General features: G+C 39.8%; 1 protein-coding gene across 3 annotated transcripts; it reads right to left on the reverse strand.

The window, feature by feature from the left end:
- Positions 1-1813: 1813 nt before the first annotated feature.
- Positions 1814-20523, reverse strand: spdl1 (spindle apparatus coiled-coil protein 1). Of its 3 annotated transcripts, none has more exons than XM_086131902.1 (14): positions 20415-20523; positions 17669-17839; positions 14334-14510; positions 13979-14173; positions 13592-13732; positions 11207-11305; positions 9600-9710; positions 9234-9374; positions 7471-7577; positions 6778-6898; positions 5304-5370; positions 5042-5200; positions 4875-4950; positions 1814-2140 (listed from the first exon to the last, which is right to left on the reverse strand). In XM_086131902.1, exons 2-14 carry the CDS (start codon positions 17837-17839, stop codon positions 1954-1956), a joined length of 1752 nt encoding a protein of 583 aa, XP_085988028.1. In that variant the 5' UTR covers positions 20415-20523; the 3' UTR covers positions 1814-1953. The 3 variants fall into 3 exon arrangements, with proteins under 3 accessions (XP_085988028.1, XP_085988020.1, XP_085988037.1); XM_086131894.1 differs by having other exon boundaries at positions 5018-5200; XM_086131911.1 differs by lacking the exon at positions 4875-4950 and having other exon boundaries at positions 1965-2140; positions 5018-5200.
- Positions 20524-20655: the final 132 nt, after the last annotated feature.

Raw genomic sequence — 20655 nt, forward strand, 5'->3', positions numbered from 1 at the left:
GCTAAAGGCACGCTACAAGCAGGTACCAACACCTGTATAGAGTGTGGCTATGTGCATTGTTGCAAAACAACTTCGGTTTTGGTTTCTAAGAACCCCCGAAAATAAATTCTACAAAGAGACACGCCTACGAAGCTCAGTTCAAACTTCAAGCCATCGGTTATGCTTTTGGCATGCGTGCCCATCTCACAGCAGCGGTGAAAAACCAAGTCAAGCAAATGAACTCTGAGCTTGCCGTCATTCCTGGAGGCTTGACTAAAGAACTCCAACCGCTGGACATCGGCATCAACCGGGCGTTCAAAGTAAAGTTGCGAACAGCATGGGAACAATGGATGATCGATGGCAAACACAACTTTACAAAGACTGAGAGGCAGCGCCGGGCGAGTTACGCCACAATTTGCGAATGGATTGTGGCTGCTTGGACGAACGTGTCTGCTTGCACTGTTGTTCGAGCTTTTGGCAAAGCCGGCATCATTTCTGTGGAGCCACATGGCAATGAGAGTGACTCTGACAAAGAGAGGGAACCCGGCGTTTTTGATGGATTACCGGTACTTGCACAATTGTTCAATTCTGATGCAGAGGATGAGGACTTTGATGGATTTCTGGGTGATGATTGATCGAAAAACGTGAGTACATTGTACGATGGCTAAATAAAATACAACGGAACTCAGTTTTGCTTCCGTTGCCTTTTTAAAAACGTGTTTTTAGCGTGTATCCGTATGTCTTGGCATGCTACCGTATGCTTCAAGCTAACGTGTTAGCGTGCGCGCATGCATGCCCTATGTTTAAGCTGGCGTATGTTTTACCACTGTAAAACTGTGCCCAATAATACAGTGCGTTTTGTCTATGTGTCAAATACAGAAATAGCACCCATTAATGAGACTGCGCCCAACAATACGGTGCGCCGAATGGTCGTGAAAATACGGTAGATTGTATGGATGAGCTCCCATATCTTCTACCTGTAATATAAATAGTCATCTTTAACGATCAATGTAAAATGATTTCCAATACATGAAATATTTTTGAAGGTAAGTCCTAAAAAGATGTGGAACGTCTACGAACAATTTAGTACAGTAGCTGTAGGATTAAATTCTAAATTCTAACAGATTTTTTGGGGCCTGGTGAAAACCAATTTGGGCTTTTTAGCATGTTCATTTCATGATCTGCTGTAATTGCAAGTCACTCCGTATGAATAACTTAGTCCATTTCTATCACAGCAACATGCTTTTAGCTAGCAAGATATGAAAATAAATAGATGACATCTTCCTATAAGTGTGATGAATTTTGTGTTATTCGGGCTACAGTGTCTGTTGTGTGTACCCACGCCTGGCGCACAGAGCAAGGGGGTGGCAGGGTGACAGCCCCGGTCAATGAGCCAGCTTGTGGGCTTGTGGATAGCTAGCGGGCCCACTAGCAGTCTTTCAGGCTTCCTGAATACACAGCCTTTTAAAAAAATTTACCCAACTGCAAAACAAAAAGGCATGTTTACTTTTTTCAATTGATAGTAGACTGGAAAGAAAAGGCCATATTTTTCTGTTGACTGTTAATGCAGGTGTATTATACAGTGGTTGCTGTAACCCAAAAAAGGACACAACCAAATTAAGTACAGTATATGAGGTTTAAATCTCAATTTCAAACAATGACCGAAATCCAAATTTTCGCAGAAATTGTACACTGTCTACTGAAATGTTTTTGGTGAATGCACTCTATAAACAGCCAGAGCATCACAAATTACATTGCACATTTGACTGATGGTGTCAGAGATGTAATAATTTAAAAGCACATTTATTATCTACAGTAGCTGTACTGCTTCACATCGAGAGACTGTCCTGCTTTTATTTGCATTTTGCAACTGTGGGGGCACAACTATCTTTGTAATCAGAGACCAAAAAAATGTTAATTCTATTGCATCTATATGTCAGTGTTGATCATGTGTGGATGTATTCTACAAGGACACTACTGTTGAGAACACTGGGATGCCATACTGTTTTCAGCGCGGACATGCATGATCTCAAAATTTTGCTTTTTGCCACGTTCTTCCGTTTCTTCTGGCTTGTAGTGGTCCCCCTCTTTACTTTCCTCGGTTTCATCCTGCTTTTGGTGGTCCTCCTTTATCAGCACATTGGGGCGGGTGACATGAGAGCTGAGGAAGAAAAAACAAAAAATACAATGCAATGGGTCTATGACTTCTTGAGGAAGACTCACTCACTAAATCTTGCTCATGGGACGCAATGTCACTTGCATTGTTTCATCATCAACAACTCTCCTTGCAGGTCTATTTGTATGGGCTGGTTCTGTGTTGTGTGTGGGGAAAACAAAGCTGTATACGGTGGTACAGTGATCCCTCGCTATTTCGCGGTTCGTTTATTGCGGATTCGGTGCATTGCGGATTTTTTCAAACATATTCATAAAAAAAAATAATAATTCATATACATGGAGTGCAGTACTGTAAATGTTGCTCTATGTGACTCGCTGTTGTTTTGCAGCTTCTCACGGACTGTTTGCGGACTTAATTTTTTTATTTATTTTTTACCTGTATATGTTAATTGGTCGCTACTTTGCGGATTTCCGTTTATCGCGGGTGGTTTTGGTCCCCATTAACCGCGATAAACGAGGGATTACTGTACCTCTATTTACGAACATCTCTTCATACAAAATTTTCAAATTACGAAATGCCTCAACAGGAAATTATTGCCCCTTGCTACGAAAGAAATTTCAAAACACAAAAGGTAAAAATACAATATGGACTGCTAGTCGCAGCTCAGAGTTTCCTGAACGCAACATACTTTTAACTGCACTGCCAGTGGCTATTACCAAATCAGAATCAGAATCATCTTTAATGGCCAAGTATGTAGAAGACACAAGGAATTTGTCTCCGGTATAACACGCTGCATTAGTATCATAAACAAGGACGTGACAAATAATTTTGGAAGGACATTTCGTAATGTAAGTGAACCGTAGTGCGGTGGTACCACCCAGTGACAACTGTGAGACAATGTGCAAAGTATCAAGCAGAGCTAAAGTGATCAGTGGTAGAATACAATACAGTAACAGTTGTACAGTTGGTGCAAAAAATCATTGAACCATTTTAAAGTGACCAGTAGCAGTATTTGTAGTACAAGAAGTGTGCAATTGTGCAGACGTCCTGATGTGAGCATCATACTGGCATTCCATTCGCTAAGAGGGACCTCGACCGAATGTGTCTGTGTGTGTAGATAGATATGTGTCTATGCAGCATCCTTGTCATTCGCCCCTTGGGCCATGAGATGTTCTGATAGTAAATGAGAATCACCCAGAAAAAGTGTTCACCAGTTGGGCGATCGCTCACTATGGTGAGGTTTGCCTTGGACATTTTTGAAGGTTTGTTAAAAACCAAAAAAAGCAAACGTCCTTGGATCAGTTCTTTACAAAACGCCAGACAAAAACCACTCCTGAGCGAGAATATGAACCAAAGAGGGCAAAAAACGATGAGGACGCTGTTAAAAGTTAAATTAAGTCATTTTTATACTTTGTTTTTTACATTATGCACAACTCTAATTTATTGTGCAATAATCTAATTGTAATATGTATTTGTTACATATTTTGTTGCATTTTATGTTTCAGAAAACATTTATGTCTGAATTGGGGGGTGGCTTGGAACGGGTTATATGGAAAACGCATCTCTACTTACAAAATGTTCTAGTTATGAAATTTCTTCCAGAACATATTAATTTCATAAGTAGAGGTACCACTGTACTGTATATACAGCATCTAATGTACAAACCAATGTTCACTTCATAATCAGCATAATAAAGTAAAATAAGACTGAGGATGGGGCGGCCCGGTAGTCCAGTGGTTAGCACGTCGGCTTCACAGTGCAGAGGTACCGGGTTCGATTCCAGCTCCGGCCTCCCTGTGTGGAGTTTGCATGTTCTCCCCGGGCCCGCGTGGGTTTTCTCCGGGTGCTCCGGTTTCCTCCCACATTCCAAAAACATGCATGTCAGGCTGATTGGACGCTCTAAATTGTCCCTAGGTGTGAGTGTGGGCGTGGATGGTTGTTCGTCTCTGTGTGCCCTGCGATTGGCTGGCAACTGATTCAGGGTGTCCCCCGCCTACTGCCCGGAGATGGCTGGGATAGGCTCCAGCACCCCCCGCGACCCTAGTGAGGATAAAGCGGTTCGGAAAATGGATGGATGGATGGAAGACTGAGGATTCCAGAAAAATTGCATTCCTTCGTAACACAATGTTACAGAATTCAGAGTTGACTGAAATAAATACTGTAAACTCTGTCTATGACAGCAAAAAAATATTTTTATTCTAAAATTCCGAAGTGGGTAGATTGGTGCATAATACTAGAACAGGGGTGGGCAAAGTTTTTGGCTCGGGGGCCGCATTGACTTAAAATTTGACAGAAGGGCCAGGTCAGCACGAGCTATGGTACATTAAAAAAAAAAAAAATGCATTTGTTGACAGTCCATATCAAACATCAAAAGAACAAAAGCATGAAAGTACTGTATTAATATACCTTTCAAAAATGACAACAGTGTTGTTGATGACCTATTTTAGCCTGTGCATTGCTGCAGATGGGTTGTGATCAGACCAGTAGAAGTAGAGCGATACAGAGGTCCTAGGTGGTCGAAAAGATCCCCCCCCCCCTTCCCCTCGTGTTCTGCAACTTCAAGTCAATGCGCCACCTGGCGGTGAAATGCATGTCATTACAAGTCCAATTGAAATGAATGCAATCATTCACATCGAACCTTAATCGTGGACCAACCTTCGGCGGGCCGGATTAAAAAGACCAACGGGCCGGATTCGGCCCGCGGGCCGTAGTTTGCCCACCTCTGTACTAGAACATTTTTCCTTTTATGAATACTACCGTTCACACGACAATTGCTAACCTGGGATTGGTGATCAAAACAGGATCACCCTTATCGATCTTGACTCGCTTGACTGATTTAGGCTCCATGTCAAATCCTAAAACAAATCAAAAATAACGTATTGTATGTTGCAATGACATTAAACAGCAGCAGAGCAAAAATACCTTGTCTTGGGAATGTTGTCTCACCAGTGGGGCGTTTATCTGTTTCAGGGTGTAGCATCTCATGAGTGATGTCTGTTTCCTTTGAAATTTGCTTGTCCTTATCAAGTGTAGTTCCTCCATATGATGGTACGGTATCTACAGGTAATTTCTCTTTCTTGATCGGCTGGGATAAATCAGTTGCCTCTACAGACCAAATTATATAAAGTAGTGATGTTTAATATAATAATATATTCAAAGATTACATTTAAATACAGATTGCAATTTTTTTTTTAATCTCTCCAATTACTTTTAGGTTCATATTTGTGTTGTAGCTTTTCCACTTGAAGCTGTAGTCTCATTTTATCGCACTGGGTCTACAAGAAAATGGAAATATAGAATCAAGCAAAGGCATTTTTATGGCAGAAACAAAAATGCTTTGTTATCATTTTTGATATGTGCGTGTAATTTGATGAAGGCCAACTAATCCAGGTTCGAATGTCTGATCAAAATACAACATCTTACAGTTTGTGTTGCTGGTCCAGGAATATACATTTCACAAGCTTGAACATAGCCTTCACATACAATAGTACCCATGTGTTCCAAGCAGTTACTTTTTCACTTTAGGACAGGTAGTTCTGGATTTTTTTTGTGCCTTAATAAATTAAATTGATATTTCAAAACTGCATTTAGAATTCTCTTGGGTATCTGTGTGATATTAAAATTGGTTTGTTAAACTGAAACCGTGTGTGATAAATATGCAAGAACACAGAAATCAGGAAAGGGGCAAATACTTTTACACAACACTATATTTAAACTTCAGGAAGCAAACACTGGAAAACAATAATACTCAGACTCACTATGGTAGTTTTATTTTATTTTCATTTGTCATCTGTGCTTTGATCTGCGATTGGCTGGCAACCACTTGAGGGTGTACCCCGCCTACTGCCCGACGGCTGGGAAAGGCTCCAGCACGACCCATGACCACTTGTGGGGATAAGCAGATCAGAAAAATAGATGGATGGATAGATGCTTGAATGAAACACTTGAATTGACACGTGACTGTGTCAACTGAGTTTGTTCGTCTGTGCCAGAAGTTATTGATCTGTCAAATAAATTATAAAATTTTTCCAAGTACCTCCTGCATGTGCTAGTCATTGCAGTTTGATGCATTGAATGAGTTTTTCTATTATCTGAGACCTCCTACTGTGTAAGTGGTCATTGAACGCACCTCAACACTCCTGGCTAATATGAATGATGTACATGTTTTTCTTTTGCTTCTCCACACTGCTATTTATCATTGAATGCAAACACATTTTTTTCTTTTTCTTCACTCTTTTTCTGTAAAACTAAAAATCAAAGCACAAAAAGGTGTTCAAGTCTTTAAATGGATATATCTCGAATGAGTGGAGAACAATTAGCTACTGTTTGTCTTTAAATGAAAACAAGTGCACCATTTTCACTCGCGCGCCCCGGCACAAGGGGAGACCATTTTTATCGGGGGCAAATACATTGGCACAACAGCTGTATGGACCCACATTTGTGTCCTGTGAGATATTTGGGAGTGAGTTATGAATTGTATCCCCTGCCGCAGGAGCACACACGCATTGAGTGAAAGTGGTACGATAATAATGTCGCTGGGATCTGGGACACTTCACGACCATGATGACGAAACCGGGGAGTCAATGCTGGGGAACAATCAAAGCACGATATAGGGAATGTCACACTACGCGCCAAGATGAGTAAAAAGTCTGGCATCCCAGTTTTTGTCATCATGGTCATACCTGTTTGAGAAGACGTTCTTGTGTGAAGAGTTTTCTCTCTAGTTCCAGAGCTTTTTGGCTTTCTAACAAAGACTTCATTCTTTGCTGGGAAAGTTCTTCTCCTAAACGTTCCACATCCTTACTGCACGCACGCACACACACACACACACACACACACACACACACACACACACACACACACACACACACACACACACACACACACACACACACACACACACACACACACACACACACAGAACAAAGTAACCCGGCAAAAATATAAATAAACTCAGCACTCACAAAAAGTCAGGGAAAATAGGCTTTGAGAAAAATTTCAGGATGAACCTTATAAATGCACTTTAATATAAAGGTGAATGTAATGTGACATTCCCTAAAAAATTGAATGCACATTTGCAGCTGTTCAGGGTTTCAGCACTTTTTGCACAACTTGCTGTACTCTTACAAGAAATTGAACAGCAAAATTCATAAAGGCCGTTTCAGCCATGAATGGCATAATTCTGGTTCAATTCGAATTAGTATTTCAACATCCCTCTTCATCATGCTATGACAAGGATGCCATTATGAATTAACAGGCCAAATTTGGAGCTTCACATGTGAGGTGACAGTGCATTTTAGATCCATCCCAAACTGGGAACTGGTTGGCTTCATACATGTCATATTTACATCCCCAAAAATAAAACATCAACTCACATTGCATTGTCAAGTTTCATTTTCAGCAGGTCAGTATAAAACGTTTCATCGTGGCCATGACCAATTTCTGATGGAGGGATATTGCTCCCCTTGGTCTTAAGCAATACCTGCATACAAACGTACATGTTTAATTTTTCATCTTAATAGTATACAAGCAACTCTGCATTTCATGGACGATAAGGAATAAAGAAGCTGTCTCTGCACTTTTATCCAAATTCTCATCCAAAATAAACGACTTCCAAATTGACACATTAACCATCGTGTAATTACAATTTTTCCGTCACCGTAAACAATTGTAACAAGTGCAACTAAGCCATTAAAAAATATATATATATATTTTAGAATTTTGCCAGACATGGTGTATGGGCAAAATTTCATATGTTTTCTCTAATGTAAAGACCGATTGCTTTTTCTTGGCAAAGAGTGGATTGCCAGAGCAACAGGGTGCGATGCTTTTTACTTGTCATCCTGAACATCTTAAGATGAAAAACTCACTGTTTGAAGATAATTGGTTTAAATCTCTAGGAGGAAGTTGAGAGAAAATTAAAAATGGCGGACTTTCATTTAAGTTTAGCATTCAAGCCATATTATGATGCCCGGCCCCCGTCATATAGTATGTTGAAAAACTTTAGATTATTTTCCCTGTTGTTGTCGCAGGCGTTGGGATGTTACAGCTCAAGTTTGAAGGTTAACTGTTGAGGACAGGGGCGGGGCACAAGTATGATCTTGTAAATGTGCAAAAGTGAACCATAATTGTCCACTCAAATACTTATGGATCATTTTCTGTCCATTTTAGGGCAGGGGTGTCAAAAATCATTTTGGCCACATTGTAGTTAGGCTTTCCTTGGGAGGGCCGTTATGACTGCCTAACTTTCTAGGGGGCGCTACCGAGCCATTTGGTAAAACCACACATTAAACTCATAAAATATGATTTTGCCAGGGATGATGTGAGAAATTTTTATGAACGTTGAGAGTAGACCATTAAATACGGTGTCATTTCTAGGTCCTGAGCTACTACATATGCCACCTTTCTAGTTTTCGTGGATCTTTGTGAAGCATACAATTGAGGCTGCTTCCTTGAAAATTTGCTGAGCCATTTTTTTTTAAATCACACATCCATCCATCCATTTTCCGAACCGCTTGATCCTCACTAGGGTCGCGGGGGGTGCTGGAGCCTATCCCAGCTGTCTTCGCACATTAACATTAGAAAATATTGATGCTGTTGCCATGCCTGTTATATTTACAAAGTTTCATGAGTTTTCGTGCATTCTTAGGCTCTCAAAATTAGTGTTGCAACGGCAAACTCATGAAAGCCCAAACACTCTTCCAAGCAAATATGAGATAGATCTGGTACATCCGCTAGGAAAAAAAACATCAAAGATTAAAACATCTTTTTTTTCTTTATGCGACTGGTGGCACTACCACTATGATGAAATATAAGTTTACAGATGTACAGTATGGGTTCTACAAAAACAATAGGGACCTCGCAGCAATCGCCTAAACAGGATTTTGCAAAACATTGTCATGCTCAATACATTTTTATCCAATGATTGAATGAATTGATTGTTAAGTTGATCGAAATTTTTACTCTAAAAGATATTCAATAGCGACAAAACCATTGCAGCAAAAACACATTTTGTATATCACTGAATAAAGACATTTTTTTCCCCCAGTGTTACTGTTTTTTGGGGGGTGAAATTCACACTGCTATGAAACAATGCCTTGCCAGGTCATGCACAATTTCCAAGTTGATCGACACTCACCTCAATCTTCTCCAGTCTCTCTAGTTTTGCATTCAAATGTTGTATCTCGTCATTCTTCTCTAACAAAATAGAGTGCAGTCTGTCCAGCTGAGAGGGGTCAGTCCTTGAGCATTGGAGCTGCATAAGAGTGGCAATGTGGACCTGAAAAACATGGATAATGAAATTGTGCTTTGGCCTAATTATGATATTTAGTCACAAAAACAGATTGAATGAAAAAAAAAAAAAAGAGTTTTCACAAATTCTTTTGTCCTCCCACCACTTAAGTGTATACACACACAAATGTCGGTTTCGGGAGTGTTAATCCACTTCGAGGTACAGTTTCACGAGCATTGGTCTCAATCGGTCACATTAAACATGGTACTGTACCTTCATACGCTGCGACTGGTGTTTGTTAAAGACATATTGCGCTTGAAGTGAGTCGTACTGGACCTTCATGCTGATAAGCTTTTTCTCCATTTCGGCACGTTTATCCTCCAACTGAAGGAACATACAGTACAAAAAGCCAAACGATCTCAAGACACTTAGACATACGGTACATCACAAAATTGATTTGAACCTCAAATATTGTATTGCATCTTTTCCTGGGGCAACATTGAAGAAATCACACTTTGTTAAAATGGCAATGTAATCAGTGTACAGCTTGTTCAACAGCATACATTTCCTAGACCCTGAAAATAACTTGACAGACTACCATGAATGTCAAAACCGTTGGAAACAAAAGGAGTACATCCCTAAGTGAAAATGTCCAAATTGTGCTCGAAACCAATATTTTCCATAATGTGATGTATGGAGAGGCAGTTTCAACATTCTTGTGTCAATTCTTGTGTCATGTCACCCTTGTCATAGCAATCCTAAAAAGTTGAATAGAACGCAATTTGTGTCTGTTTTACATACCTGCAGGACACACAAGGGTTCCCAAGTATGTGAGGAGCCTTTTGTGTTCTGCAAGGTCAAAGGTCTTTTTGTGAAACGTTTTTTTTTTTATGTGAAATCTCCCCGCCCCCCCGCCCCCCCCTTCTCGGTCACTCCACCTCTCTCGGTCTCTTTTGTATTTTAATAGTGCCAATACAGTACAACAAAATGGAACTTGGGTTGAAAATACAGAGACGTGTCATTAAATCAGATAAGATATGTTAACTGCTGCACTACATCCACACAAACTTACAAAGTGTGTCACAATGCTGCAGAATAATTCTGCTCATGACAACCATTGGCTAGCAAGCTTCTAGAGATCAGGTGTCATGTTTTATCTTCCACGTCTCTATACAAAAACTGCGAAAGATAAATAAATGAGAAAAATCCACAAAATGTCATGAGTTCAGCAAAAAATCCAAAATTCACTATATGCACTATATGTATATATGATATATATATATTGTATATAATAGCACTGCGACTTATCCATTTTGTATTTATATTGCACTTAATTGAACGGTGTTTGTTTTTTTCTTCTTTCTACCCACAATCTTGCTGCTGTAGACTGTAAATTTCTTAATACATTTCGGATTTAAAAATTCCAGTTTTTTTCCAGACCCTTCTTTCCATTACATTAAATTATTATTTATAATTAATATAAAATCATTCTAACAATTTGTGACATTTGGGTAAATCGACTGGTGAGCACGTCTGCCTCACAGTGCAGAGGTGCAGGAGTTTGCATGCTCTCCCCGTGCCTGTGTGGATTTTCTCCGGGCATTCCGGTTTCCACCCACGTTCCAAAAGCACGCACCGAAGGTTAATTGAACACTCTAAATTGTCCCGAGGTTTGATTTTGAGCGCGAACGGTTGCTTGTCTCTGTGTGGCCTGCGATTGGCTGGCAACCGGTTCAGGGTGTCGCCCCCAGGCTCCAGCACCCCCGCGACCCTTATCAGGGTAAGCAGATCAGAAAATGGATTGATGTACAAATGATTGATTCTTTGAAGAGCCAGTCATCAGAGAATTTCTACAAAAACAAAAAACGTTTGTCTTTTACCTCAGCGAAAAGAGAATTGCCTTTGCTTTTTGGATCCTGGGCTTGTTGTAGAACCGTTTCCAAATGGAGCTGAAGTTCGCGGTTCACCTCACGAGATTTCTGTTTCACAGAAGAGAGGTGAAGAAATGAGATACAGTATACAGTACTTTGTTTAGACAATCTGTGGATGAGAAAGCATTTAAATTTTCGCAACATACCTGCAGTCAGTCGTCTGTTTGAAATGTTTATTTGAAGAATTTTGACATAGATGACAATTACCCAAAGCATACAGTATAGACAACACGATGTGGCTTCTTTGAAAGAAGAGGATAGCTGTGGACCTAAATATATTTATAAACAAGGAGAGACCATCCAACTGTTTTCCGTTACCTTTGAAGAGTTTGGCTCCATGTGACATGGATGGAATTCGACATCATGGCTCGAAATAAGCGGATTTGTATTGTAATTTATGAGTCACATTTTGTGCCTCAATCTAACACATTGAAAACAAAAACGGAGCGTGAGTTCATGTAATTGAGCCGCAAAATGTTATGGAAATCACTGAACTAACTCACTACGCCCATAATACCGATTGTTGCAGATATCTTAAAAAAATTTAAAAAGTTATCAGCGTTGTCGCCACTACCGACCACGACACTTTAACTTTACCCACGCTTTATAAAGTTCTTCAATTTGGCATTGAGTGGGGTACAGGGGAGTTTTGTTAGACTATGTCAAAAATAAATGATTCAAGAAACATTTCTTCTGTTTGGTGAAGTTACTTCTGGCATCGTCCTCGGCTAACAAAAGTCTCCTTCACCGCAATGATGAGGGCGTCACCTTTAGAGGCACAAGAAGGTCCGCTTTATAGACCCCTACCTTGGAAGTTATCACATTATTTCATTTTTTCATGTTCATCTTCAAGTTGACCTTTTGTTTGTTGATTTCAGTGTTGAAGTTTAGAAGCTGGGAACCTCTCTGTATTATGCCTTGTACTACAAAATGTTTGACAGATATTTAAAACTTGTTACTGTTAACATTAATGGCTTGTGTGGTCCAATTAAGAGGTGGAAAACTATCTCAACTGAAAAAAAAATAAAGCAGAAATTTATTTTATACAAGAAACATACCTTACAGATGTGGAGCACTTCTTGCTGAACAAATCAAGTTTTAAACGGGTATTTTGCTCTTGATATAGCTCTGAGGCGAGGTGAGGCGATACTGATGTCTGGGGTGCTGAATTAGGAGCATTTGTCAGAATATAAGAACAAAGAGATTTTCAATAGGACCAATTTCTTTTACACTGAAACTACAACTGGATGTATTCTGCTCAATATGGTCTAAATGGACGGAATATGTTAAACCTGGGGTGATTTGTTAAATATAAACTCATCCAAGGTTTTCTTTTTTTTTTGTAAAAAATATAGCAGTGTGATAGGTGCTCACACTCCTTTGTTTCTTTCTTTTTCTTTGTGTAAAATGGAAAAGCATTAGGGCGGCACGGTGGTCGACTGGTCAGCACGTCGGTTTGCAAGCAAAGAAATAACATTATTGAAAGACTGGATTAGATAGTTCAAGCACAGGCACAATTGTGGTTTGTCATTTGTGTAATGTACAAGTCAACAAATGTGAAACTTTTTTTGTTTCGTTTTAATCAATATGTGGTGTTAATTTCATTGCATTTATTTATGAGAACTGTACAAGTCAGTGTCAGTAGCCCCATGCAGCACCAATACTGGTGCTAATATTAGACGCTGGACTTTTTTCCCTTTTTTTTTTTTCAAATATCCGCAACAATCAGCATTCCGCCCGTAATGAGTTGACAACTCAGTGATTTCCGTCACAAAGTACTGTACAGACAATCCAAAATGGCAGCTCTGACAACACCTTGTGCATGGCAAACATAAGTTAAATATTTCAGTTTAACTTGCTGCAATTAAAGACCATGTTAAGTTTGACAACAAACCACCCAATTAATTACACAAGATACCTCCTCTTCCTCATAATTTGACAGTAAAATCAAACATCAACAACACCAAAAATGGAGATCACATTTTCTGGGCTATTTATGCAATGCCACTAATAACAGCAGTGAGGCTGGGAACTTACTGACCATTAACGAATCTTTTGGCTAGTTTCAGTATAGTTTCTATCATGCAGGTGTTGCAAATATCTGCTTTTAATGTGTCACAGCATATTTTTTTTTCTATTTTCCAAAAAAATTCTTGACAATTTATTTTTGACTGCAGGTGGAGATGATCAGGATTCCAGTTGCAAATCATAAGTCCTTACAGATCAACTACTGCCACCTCTTGAGTGCTGAGGAAACCCAACAGATGCCGTTGAATGGAACGACATCCATCACAGTAGGTCGCAACACGGTAGGGGCAACTAAATAATATTTACCTCTAATACTGCACACCAGGTGGCAGCTTCTTTGTTTCTCTCTTCTGTGGTTTGCTTGAGATTGTGCTGGAGGGTGCTATTGGTTAATTGTAGCTGCTGCTCTTTGTACTGTTTCTCCTTCAGTGCCAGTTCCAACTCCAACTGCAAGACAACAACTATTAAGGCGCTACCATTTCTTAAATATCATTGTTGTCCTGTGAAAAACGCCTAGATCCATTTTTGGCATTTTCAAACATGTTTACATGCATTTTGGACATGGTATCAATGTAAAAATTAAAAAGTTACGAAAACGGACAAACTTTCTTTTCACAGGACAGCGACAGTATGTGAACTTCAGTACACTCCCAAAAGGTGTGCAACACAAGAATGCATAAATGTCTCCTTTACCTTGATGTTCTCTAACTCCAGAACTTTTTTCTGCAGATCCATAAACTCTGAGGTTGATGATGTTTGCGTGTCTTCATTAAGAATCCGAAGCTCATTCACCTTATTTTTTAGCACCTCGGTCTGTAAGTCAAGTTTTTCTTTCAGCTGTTTCTCAATCAGCTGTGATTCATCCAAAGAAGACTGCAAATGCATGGTCTAAAAGAAAAAGGAAAAAAAAGTAATTTGTGAGAATAAAAACTTGTCTGGCCTCCAGGACGCCCACCACACTGCTCCCGCCAAAAACCTCTCATCTGGCGGACGGGATGTTCACCGGATAAGCGGGAGAAGATGAATGGACGGAAAATTGAGAGTTTACCTTGTTGTTGAGTTGATGAAGAGTCGTGCGGTGACTTCTCTCGAGTTTTTCCTTTTCATCATCAATGTTCTGTTGATGCTGTTTCTTCAGACTGTCAACTTCTGACTGCAATGACTCAATTAGCCGGGTCTTCAGCGCCACTTCGTTTTGCAGCGTATATTTGTCTTGCTTAAGATCCTTGAACAAGATCAGAGAGACAGAAGAACACTGTGTCTCAGCAAAACCTTCACAAGGTATGAGAGAGATAATTGATAACCTTCACTAGAAACGCAAAATTTCTGACCAAAGTCCGAAATGCACCTGAATGTGACACGTTCCCACTTTCTTATGTATATACGATGGTCATTCAATAAATAAGGTGAATTTTTCGGTGTAAGGACTTGTAATACAGATTGTTGGATTCACCTGGCGCTTTAAGAGGGGCGGGGCTGCTACTGACAGCCACTGCTACTGCAACTACTTATGTTACATCTACTACTTCTGCTGCAAAGTGCTCCAATAAATGTGTCAAAAAAGTACAGAAAGAGTGATCCTTCCATGCTGACCGACGATCCCTATTCAGAGGGCCGTGAAAAACAGAATTAACTGAACACAGATAGAAGCTTACTTTTTTTTTCCCCAATGTAATCTTCCAGCACTGTCACGCACATTTCCCATTCTGTGCACAAACTTCCATTTTCCTTCAGCGAAAAATATCTTTGGACTGATGTCTCAGCCAGTCGCTCAATCCTTTTGACTTCATCGTCACTTTCAAATTTGGTGCCTCTCGTGAACGCTTTTAAGGGACCAAACAGGTGAAAGTGTTGTATTAGTGCAACGATTTTGGTTCCATTTTTAAATGCATAAACATTTATTGCTGATTTTTAATTTTACAGCCACAGTATTGCCTTCAATCTAAATTGCTCCATCATTTATCTGAGTTGTGAGTTGGAGACTGGTCGACGAGCAAAGCAATCAATTTTCAAAAACTGTGGTAGCCTTCATAGAATTTAATCTTTCACGTGTTTGCATGTTTATGTTGTATGGTTAGCCATTAAGAAAAAAAAACTTCTGAGGGCCTTGAAATAGTCACAATGATCCATAGCGGGCAACACTCAAGAAGTTGTCTTTCTGAAAAGACATATAGAGATATTTAATAAACCTGCATAAAATAATCATAAACTTTTGATCTTGATCCGGCCCCCGAGGAGGTTGGATCAGGCCTGCAGGATCATTTAAAAGTGAAAAAAAAAATGCATATAATAAGACACGGAATCCTTGTGAGGATAAAGTGGTTCAGAGAATGGATGGATGAATATTTTTAATAATGTGAAATTCATGTAGTATCCGCGAGGGGGCACACTGTTTTGATCAGAGAAGAAGACAACAGCAGTCTCAGTCTGTCACTGCGACAGACCCAACACAGCAGACACTGTTCAGAACATGTGAATAATTTATTCTTGACACATTTAATAGCACTCTCCTTAGTTTGTAAGGTGTAGGTTGGCAGGGATTACATTTTGATTTGATATGCACATGTGTAAATGGCTGAAAAATTCCTTTCTTTATGTCGTTTAATCTTAAAATGCATTACTATACAGTATTTTTCAATACCAATTCCAGTACTTGTTAAAGTTTTGTGCCTTTGTACAATCAGTGGGATCAGTTGTAATGCATATACTGTATGTCAATGATGAAAGGAAATTCCACATTTGTCAAAGGAAATCTAAGGTGCTTCATTAAACGTCTTGTAAAAGACATCTTCATTAAATTTCAACATGTTCCTCATGGTATTGTGCCTCTTTAGACCAAAACAAAGGAAATACAAATTATTTCGGTTATTTAGAGTGGGGTATGGTATAATTTTAATGGTCCGGCCCACTTGACAGCTACAGAGGCCGTATGTGGCCCACAATGTGAAATGAGTTTGACACCCCTGTTTACAGTATTGTGTGGTTAACTCGTGTCCAGTCCATGACATAACCCAGTCCCCCCCACTGACCTGTCGGAAACAGGGCTAGGATCCAGCTCACCCAGGACTGTGAAAAGCTTAAGTACCATATTTTCCGCACGAAAAGACGCACTGGATTATGAGGCGCACCTTCAATGAATGGCTGGCTATTTTGAAAATTTTTTTCAACAGTATTAGACGCCTCGGACTAAAAGGCGCAATCTACAATACGTCCACTAGATGGTGCTACGCTCCTTCCATTCAACTCGAGAGTCGTCCGTTCAACTTGAGAGGCGTTCATGACCGCCTCTGAAAAATGAAAATTAACTATTACTGGACTTAAATTAAACGACAAAAATTTAAAATAATGCATCAAAACAAAAAATCAAGCAAGGACATCACAAAATAAATTATATATCGTCCCTACAGGATTTATTTTGGGATTTCCTCGCTTGATTTTCTTCGTGGTTTCATTGAAGTAAGAATTAATTTATGTTTTTCGTAGGCGGCCATGAACGCCTCTAGAGTGGAAAGGAAGAAAGCACGGAGACGGACAAAGACGTACAGTACCTGGACTTGCCGAGACTGTGAAAACCATTAATAAAGTCTGCGTTTAAAATAAATAAATAAAACCACAACCACAGCTCTCATTTTTTCAACAAACTCAGGTGTGTCTTTGTCCGTCTCCTTCCCTTCTTTTCTTCCGGTCAACTTGAGAGGCGTTCATGACCGCCTCCGAAAAACCCATTGACATTTCCTTTATCGTAGCTCCAAGAGTCCAATCAGATAAGATAAAATAAGAAAACCTTTAATAGTCTCACAATGGAGACATTCCCACTTCACAGCAGCAAAGTTATGAGAGGAAGAAGTAGAAGAATAAAATAAATGGGAGCTGCCGCCATCTTGAAGTCAAAATAACACAAGATGTCAGTCGTAGTTATTTATTCCTTTGTTGTGTATTCACAAATGATGAAATTACAATATAAATTCTGTAGGGGGCGGGGGGAATATAATTTATTTTGTTATATCCTCGCTTGCTTTTCAGTTTTGATGTATTATTTTCAATTTTTGTAGTTTCTTTGAAGTAATCGTTAGCTTACGTTTTTCGGTGGCGGTCTTGGACGCCTCTCGAGTAGAACGGAAGAAAGCACGGAGATAGACAAAGACGTACCTGTATTTGTTGAGACTGTTTTAAAAAATGAACACCACAGCTCTCCTTTTTTCGGAGCTGCAACACATACTTATTTAATAAAGCAGCGACACAGTTCACTGAACCAACAGCAAGTTATAACATTGGAAGCATGTCTCCAGGAAGGAGCCATCTTGGAGTCGACATCTTACCGTAATGACCATACAAAAGACACCCCGGATTTTAAAACGAATGGGTGTATTTAGAATGTCATACCTCCAGCGCACTTGTCATCTCTATTCTCTGTTCCTCAAGCCGAGTTTGCATTTCTGATAGCTGATTAAGTAGATCCAAGCCAGCATGGGCAGCCTGTTGGACTTGCTCCTCCTTTTGCCTCAGTTGGCCCCGGAGACGGTGTATGTCATCCTCTGTTGCTGGGTCGGACATCTGATGAGACAAAAATTTGGATTGTACTCAGAAAAGGTGATTGGCCCTGAGCTGCGGGTGGAGACCCAGGCTTAGAGTCAATATTTTTCGCCTATAAAAATCAATCACCAAATTTGACTGTCTCCAATATTACAGAAATGATGGAGAGATTAAATCAACAACCTGGCTGAGATTTGTGCTGTTGTTTGTGTGAGAATGTATTTTGAGCTGCGAGCTACTTCCGGTTTGGGACATGCTGACATTCCCATGTAAACAAGAGCCCTTAATACTCGTGATGGGACAAAATGTGCCAAGGCTCCGGGGCTTGTGTCAAGTAATAGGAGGGGCGTTCCCACGAAGCATGTGTCAAGTCGCTTCATTTGGGCAAAACTCTGAAATGATGACGTATGATGCCTCGCTGGCCGGCTGGACGACGTGACTGCTTCAGGAAGTAGTCTGATGGTTTTTGGCGGGCATTGCAAATACAGTACAGACGATGGTATAAAGCGGCCACAAAATACAATAGTGATCGCTGATCATCTCACATTTTGTGGATTCTGGGTTGCAGTGGCGGGCCGTGCATTTCAACCTTAGGCCTTCAGTGATGTCACATACATTAACACAATACAGTATAGGCTTGTCAAGAAGCACTTAATTTCAGGAGCATTTAAAACCATCAAGTATGCATTCACAATTAAGAGCAGGAAACTAAATTTATAGATATTGTCAAAAATAAAAATATGATTTAAAAATACTAAATAAAATGCCACCCAAATTACGCTGTGTGATCTTAAACAAGTCTGTCCAATAAATTGCGCGATGTCGCAGTTTCATATCAGACACCAACCAAACAAAAACAAAACAAACTATTCTTTGAAAATAAAGTAAACAGATCCTTTGCATTTTGAGAACAGCAAATAACTGACAATGTTGAGCAGCTGAGATTGAACGAACTTTAGTGCACGAAGGTGACTACAATGCGGCATTATAAATTGCAGGTGTGCTGATTTATTTGATACATTTTTGTATCTTTGTCATTTTATTTCGTTACCATTAATTTAATACGAATGAAATAAAATGACAAGAAGAATGTAAAATAAAATTCATTTACTCACCAGTGTAGTGCCTGTTCACTGAGCTGCACATCTACGCGAGTGTCCCGAAAACGTTTTTAAACGCACCGTAGTTTGTAAGTGCCCAGCCGTGCTCTGATGTTTCTTTGCTGCCTTGGTAAAACAACTTAAATGGGTAAATCCAGTGTGGCTCCAAACACCAAATCGGTCAGTTGCAAGCAATAGGCATTCCAGGCAGTACAATTTGCAGTGTTTCTCAGAGGCTGTGAGCCACGGGTACCCTTCATAATTGCTCGTCTGAAAATGACGGACAAACCCTTTTCTTTGCTGGGACAGGCTAGCTAGCGCAGGAGTTGGGCGACCTCTTCGCACAATATCCAGCTTTTCGTGGAAGGTCTGTCTTGAAAATTGTGTGGAAAGTTGTGTGTTTTTTTAACCTTGTCCATTGTTGCAATGCTGATTGGGAACATTTTGATTTAATTGCCTCTAATAAGGTAACATAAAGAGAAAAAAAAGCGATCTTAATATAAATGTGAAAATGGGGCTTTTCTCTTGGCACGTTTAATGCTGGTCATGAAGCTTGTATTTGGAGATCTTTTCAATTTTTCTTAACCCTCTGAAGTTGGGACGGCTAACCGAGGGGCCCTCCGTAATCTGTCAAAACAAATCGCTGATGCACGTCGTCATGTGTGAACATGTTATACATCTTTTAAAAGCTGAGTTTCTGGAGATTTGAATGGTGCCCAACGTTTTACAAATGTCAAATTTGAACTGGAACTTGGGGAGACCTCAAGCTTTGATCCTGTAGTGTTTTCAAGTCCTAATCAACATTCTAAATTCATTTTCAAGGCAGATTTTGTGAAATTAGACGAACATAAGATTCGCCTTTCCTTTCTGTTTTCAAACATCCATAGTTCAGTGACAGTATCACTTGCACAGATTCTGACTGTTGGGGGGAGGGGGGGGGGGGGGTATTCAAAATGATAACATTTTGAATATTTCATAAAGAGACCAAAACTATGCTGATATGCCGAATGGTTCAAGAACAGCTACAAATTTACTTTGGGTGCAGCTCTTTTCAGGCGTTTTTGGCCAAATTGCCCTCAGCCGAAGGGTTTAAATAATATTTCCATGTTAAACAGTCTTGTGTCGCTCGTGAAGGACTGTCTGTTCGAGTGACAAAGAAACGAACACTGAACATTACAACCTGCACAGTATGAATATCGTTGTTTTCTGTTGCAACGTCTTTCGCGTTGTTACTCATCAGACCCCCTTCGCAATTTCCCGGTATACAAATTAAACAGTGGTCAAAAGCGAGAGTCGCGAAGAACCTCTGTGGTTTACCAGAAAGCGTTGCAACATGGCACACGTAAAACAAGCAGGTAAATAGCTGTGCTTGCTCCAAGACTTAATTAGATTTATTGTTTTCAGGTCGTTTGTTTCACTGGTACTGCAATCCCAAAGCGATTCATTCTAATTTGCTCCGATGTAACGCGAGAAAACAAGTGAAAGTTTTAACTCACAGTAATCTCAGGACGACACCGCCTTTTTTTAAAATTTCTTCTTTTAACTCACACTCAGTAATCTCAGGACGACACCGCCTTTTTTAAAATTTCTTCTTCTTCTTCTTCTTCTTCTTCTTCTTCTTCTTCTTCTTCTTCTTCTTCTTCTTCTACTTCTACTTCTACTTCGACTTCTTTCTCCTCCTCCTCCTACTCGACGTCGTCGTGGGTTTTTTAAAATAAATATTTATTGAACAAGTCA

The sequence above is a fragment of the Hippocampus guttulatus genome, chromosome 2 (assembly GCF_054856545.1).
Source record: "Hippocampus guttulatus isolate MCC_2025c chromosome 2, RoL_Hgut_1.0, whole genome shotgun sequence".
NCBI lineage: Eukaryota > Metazoa > Chordata > Actinopteri > Syngnathiformes > Syngnathidae > Hippocampus > Hippocampus guttulatus.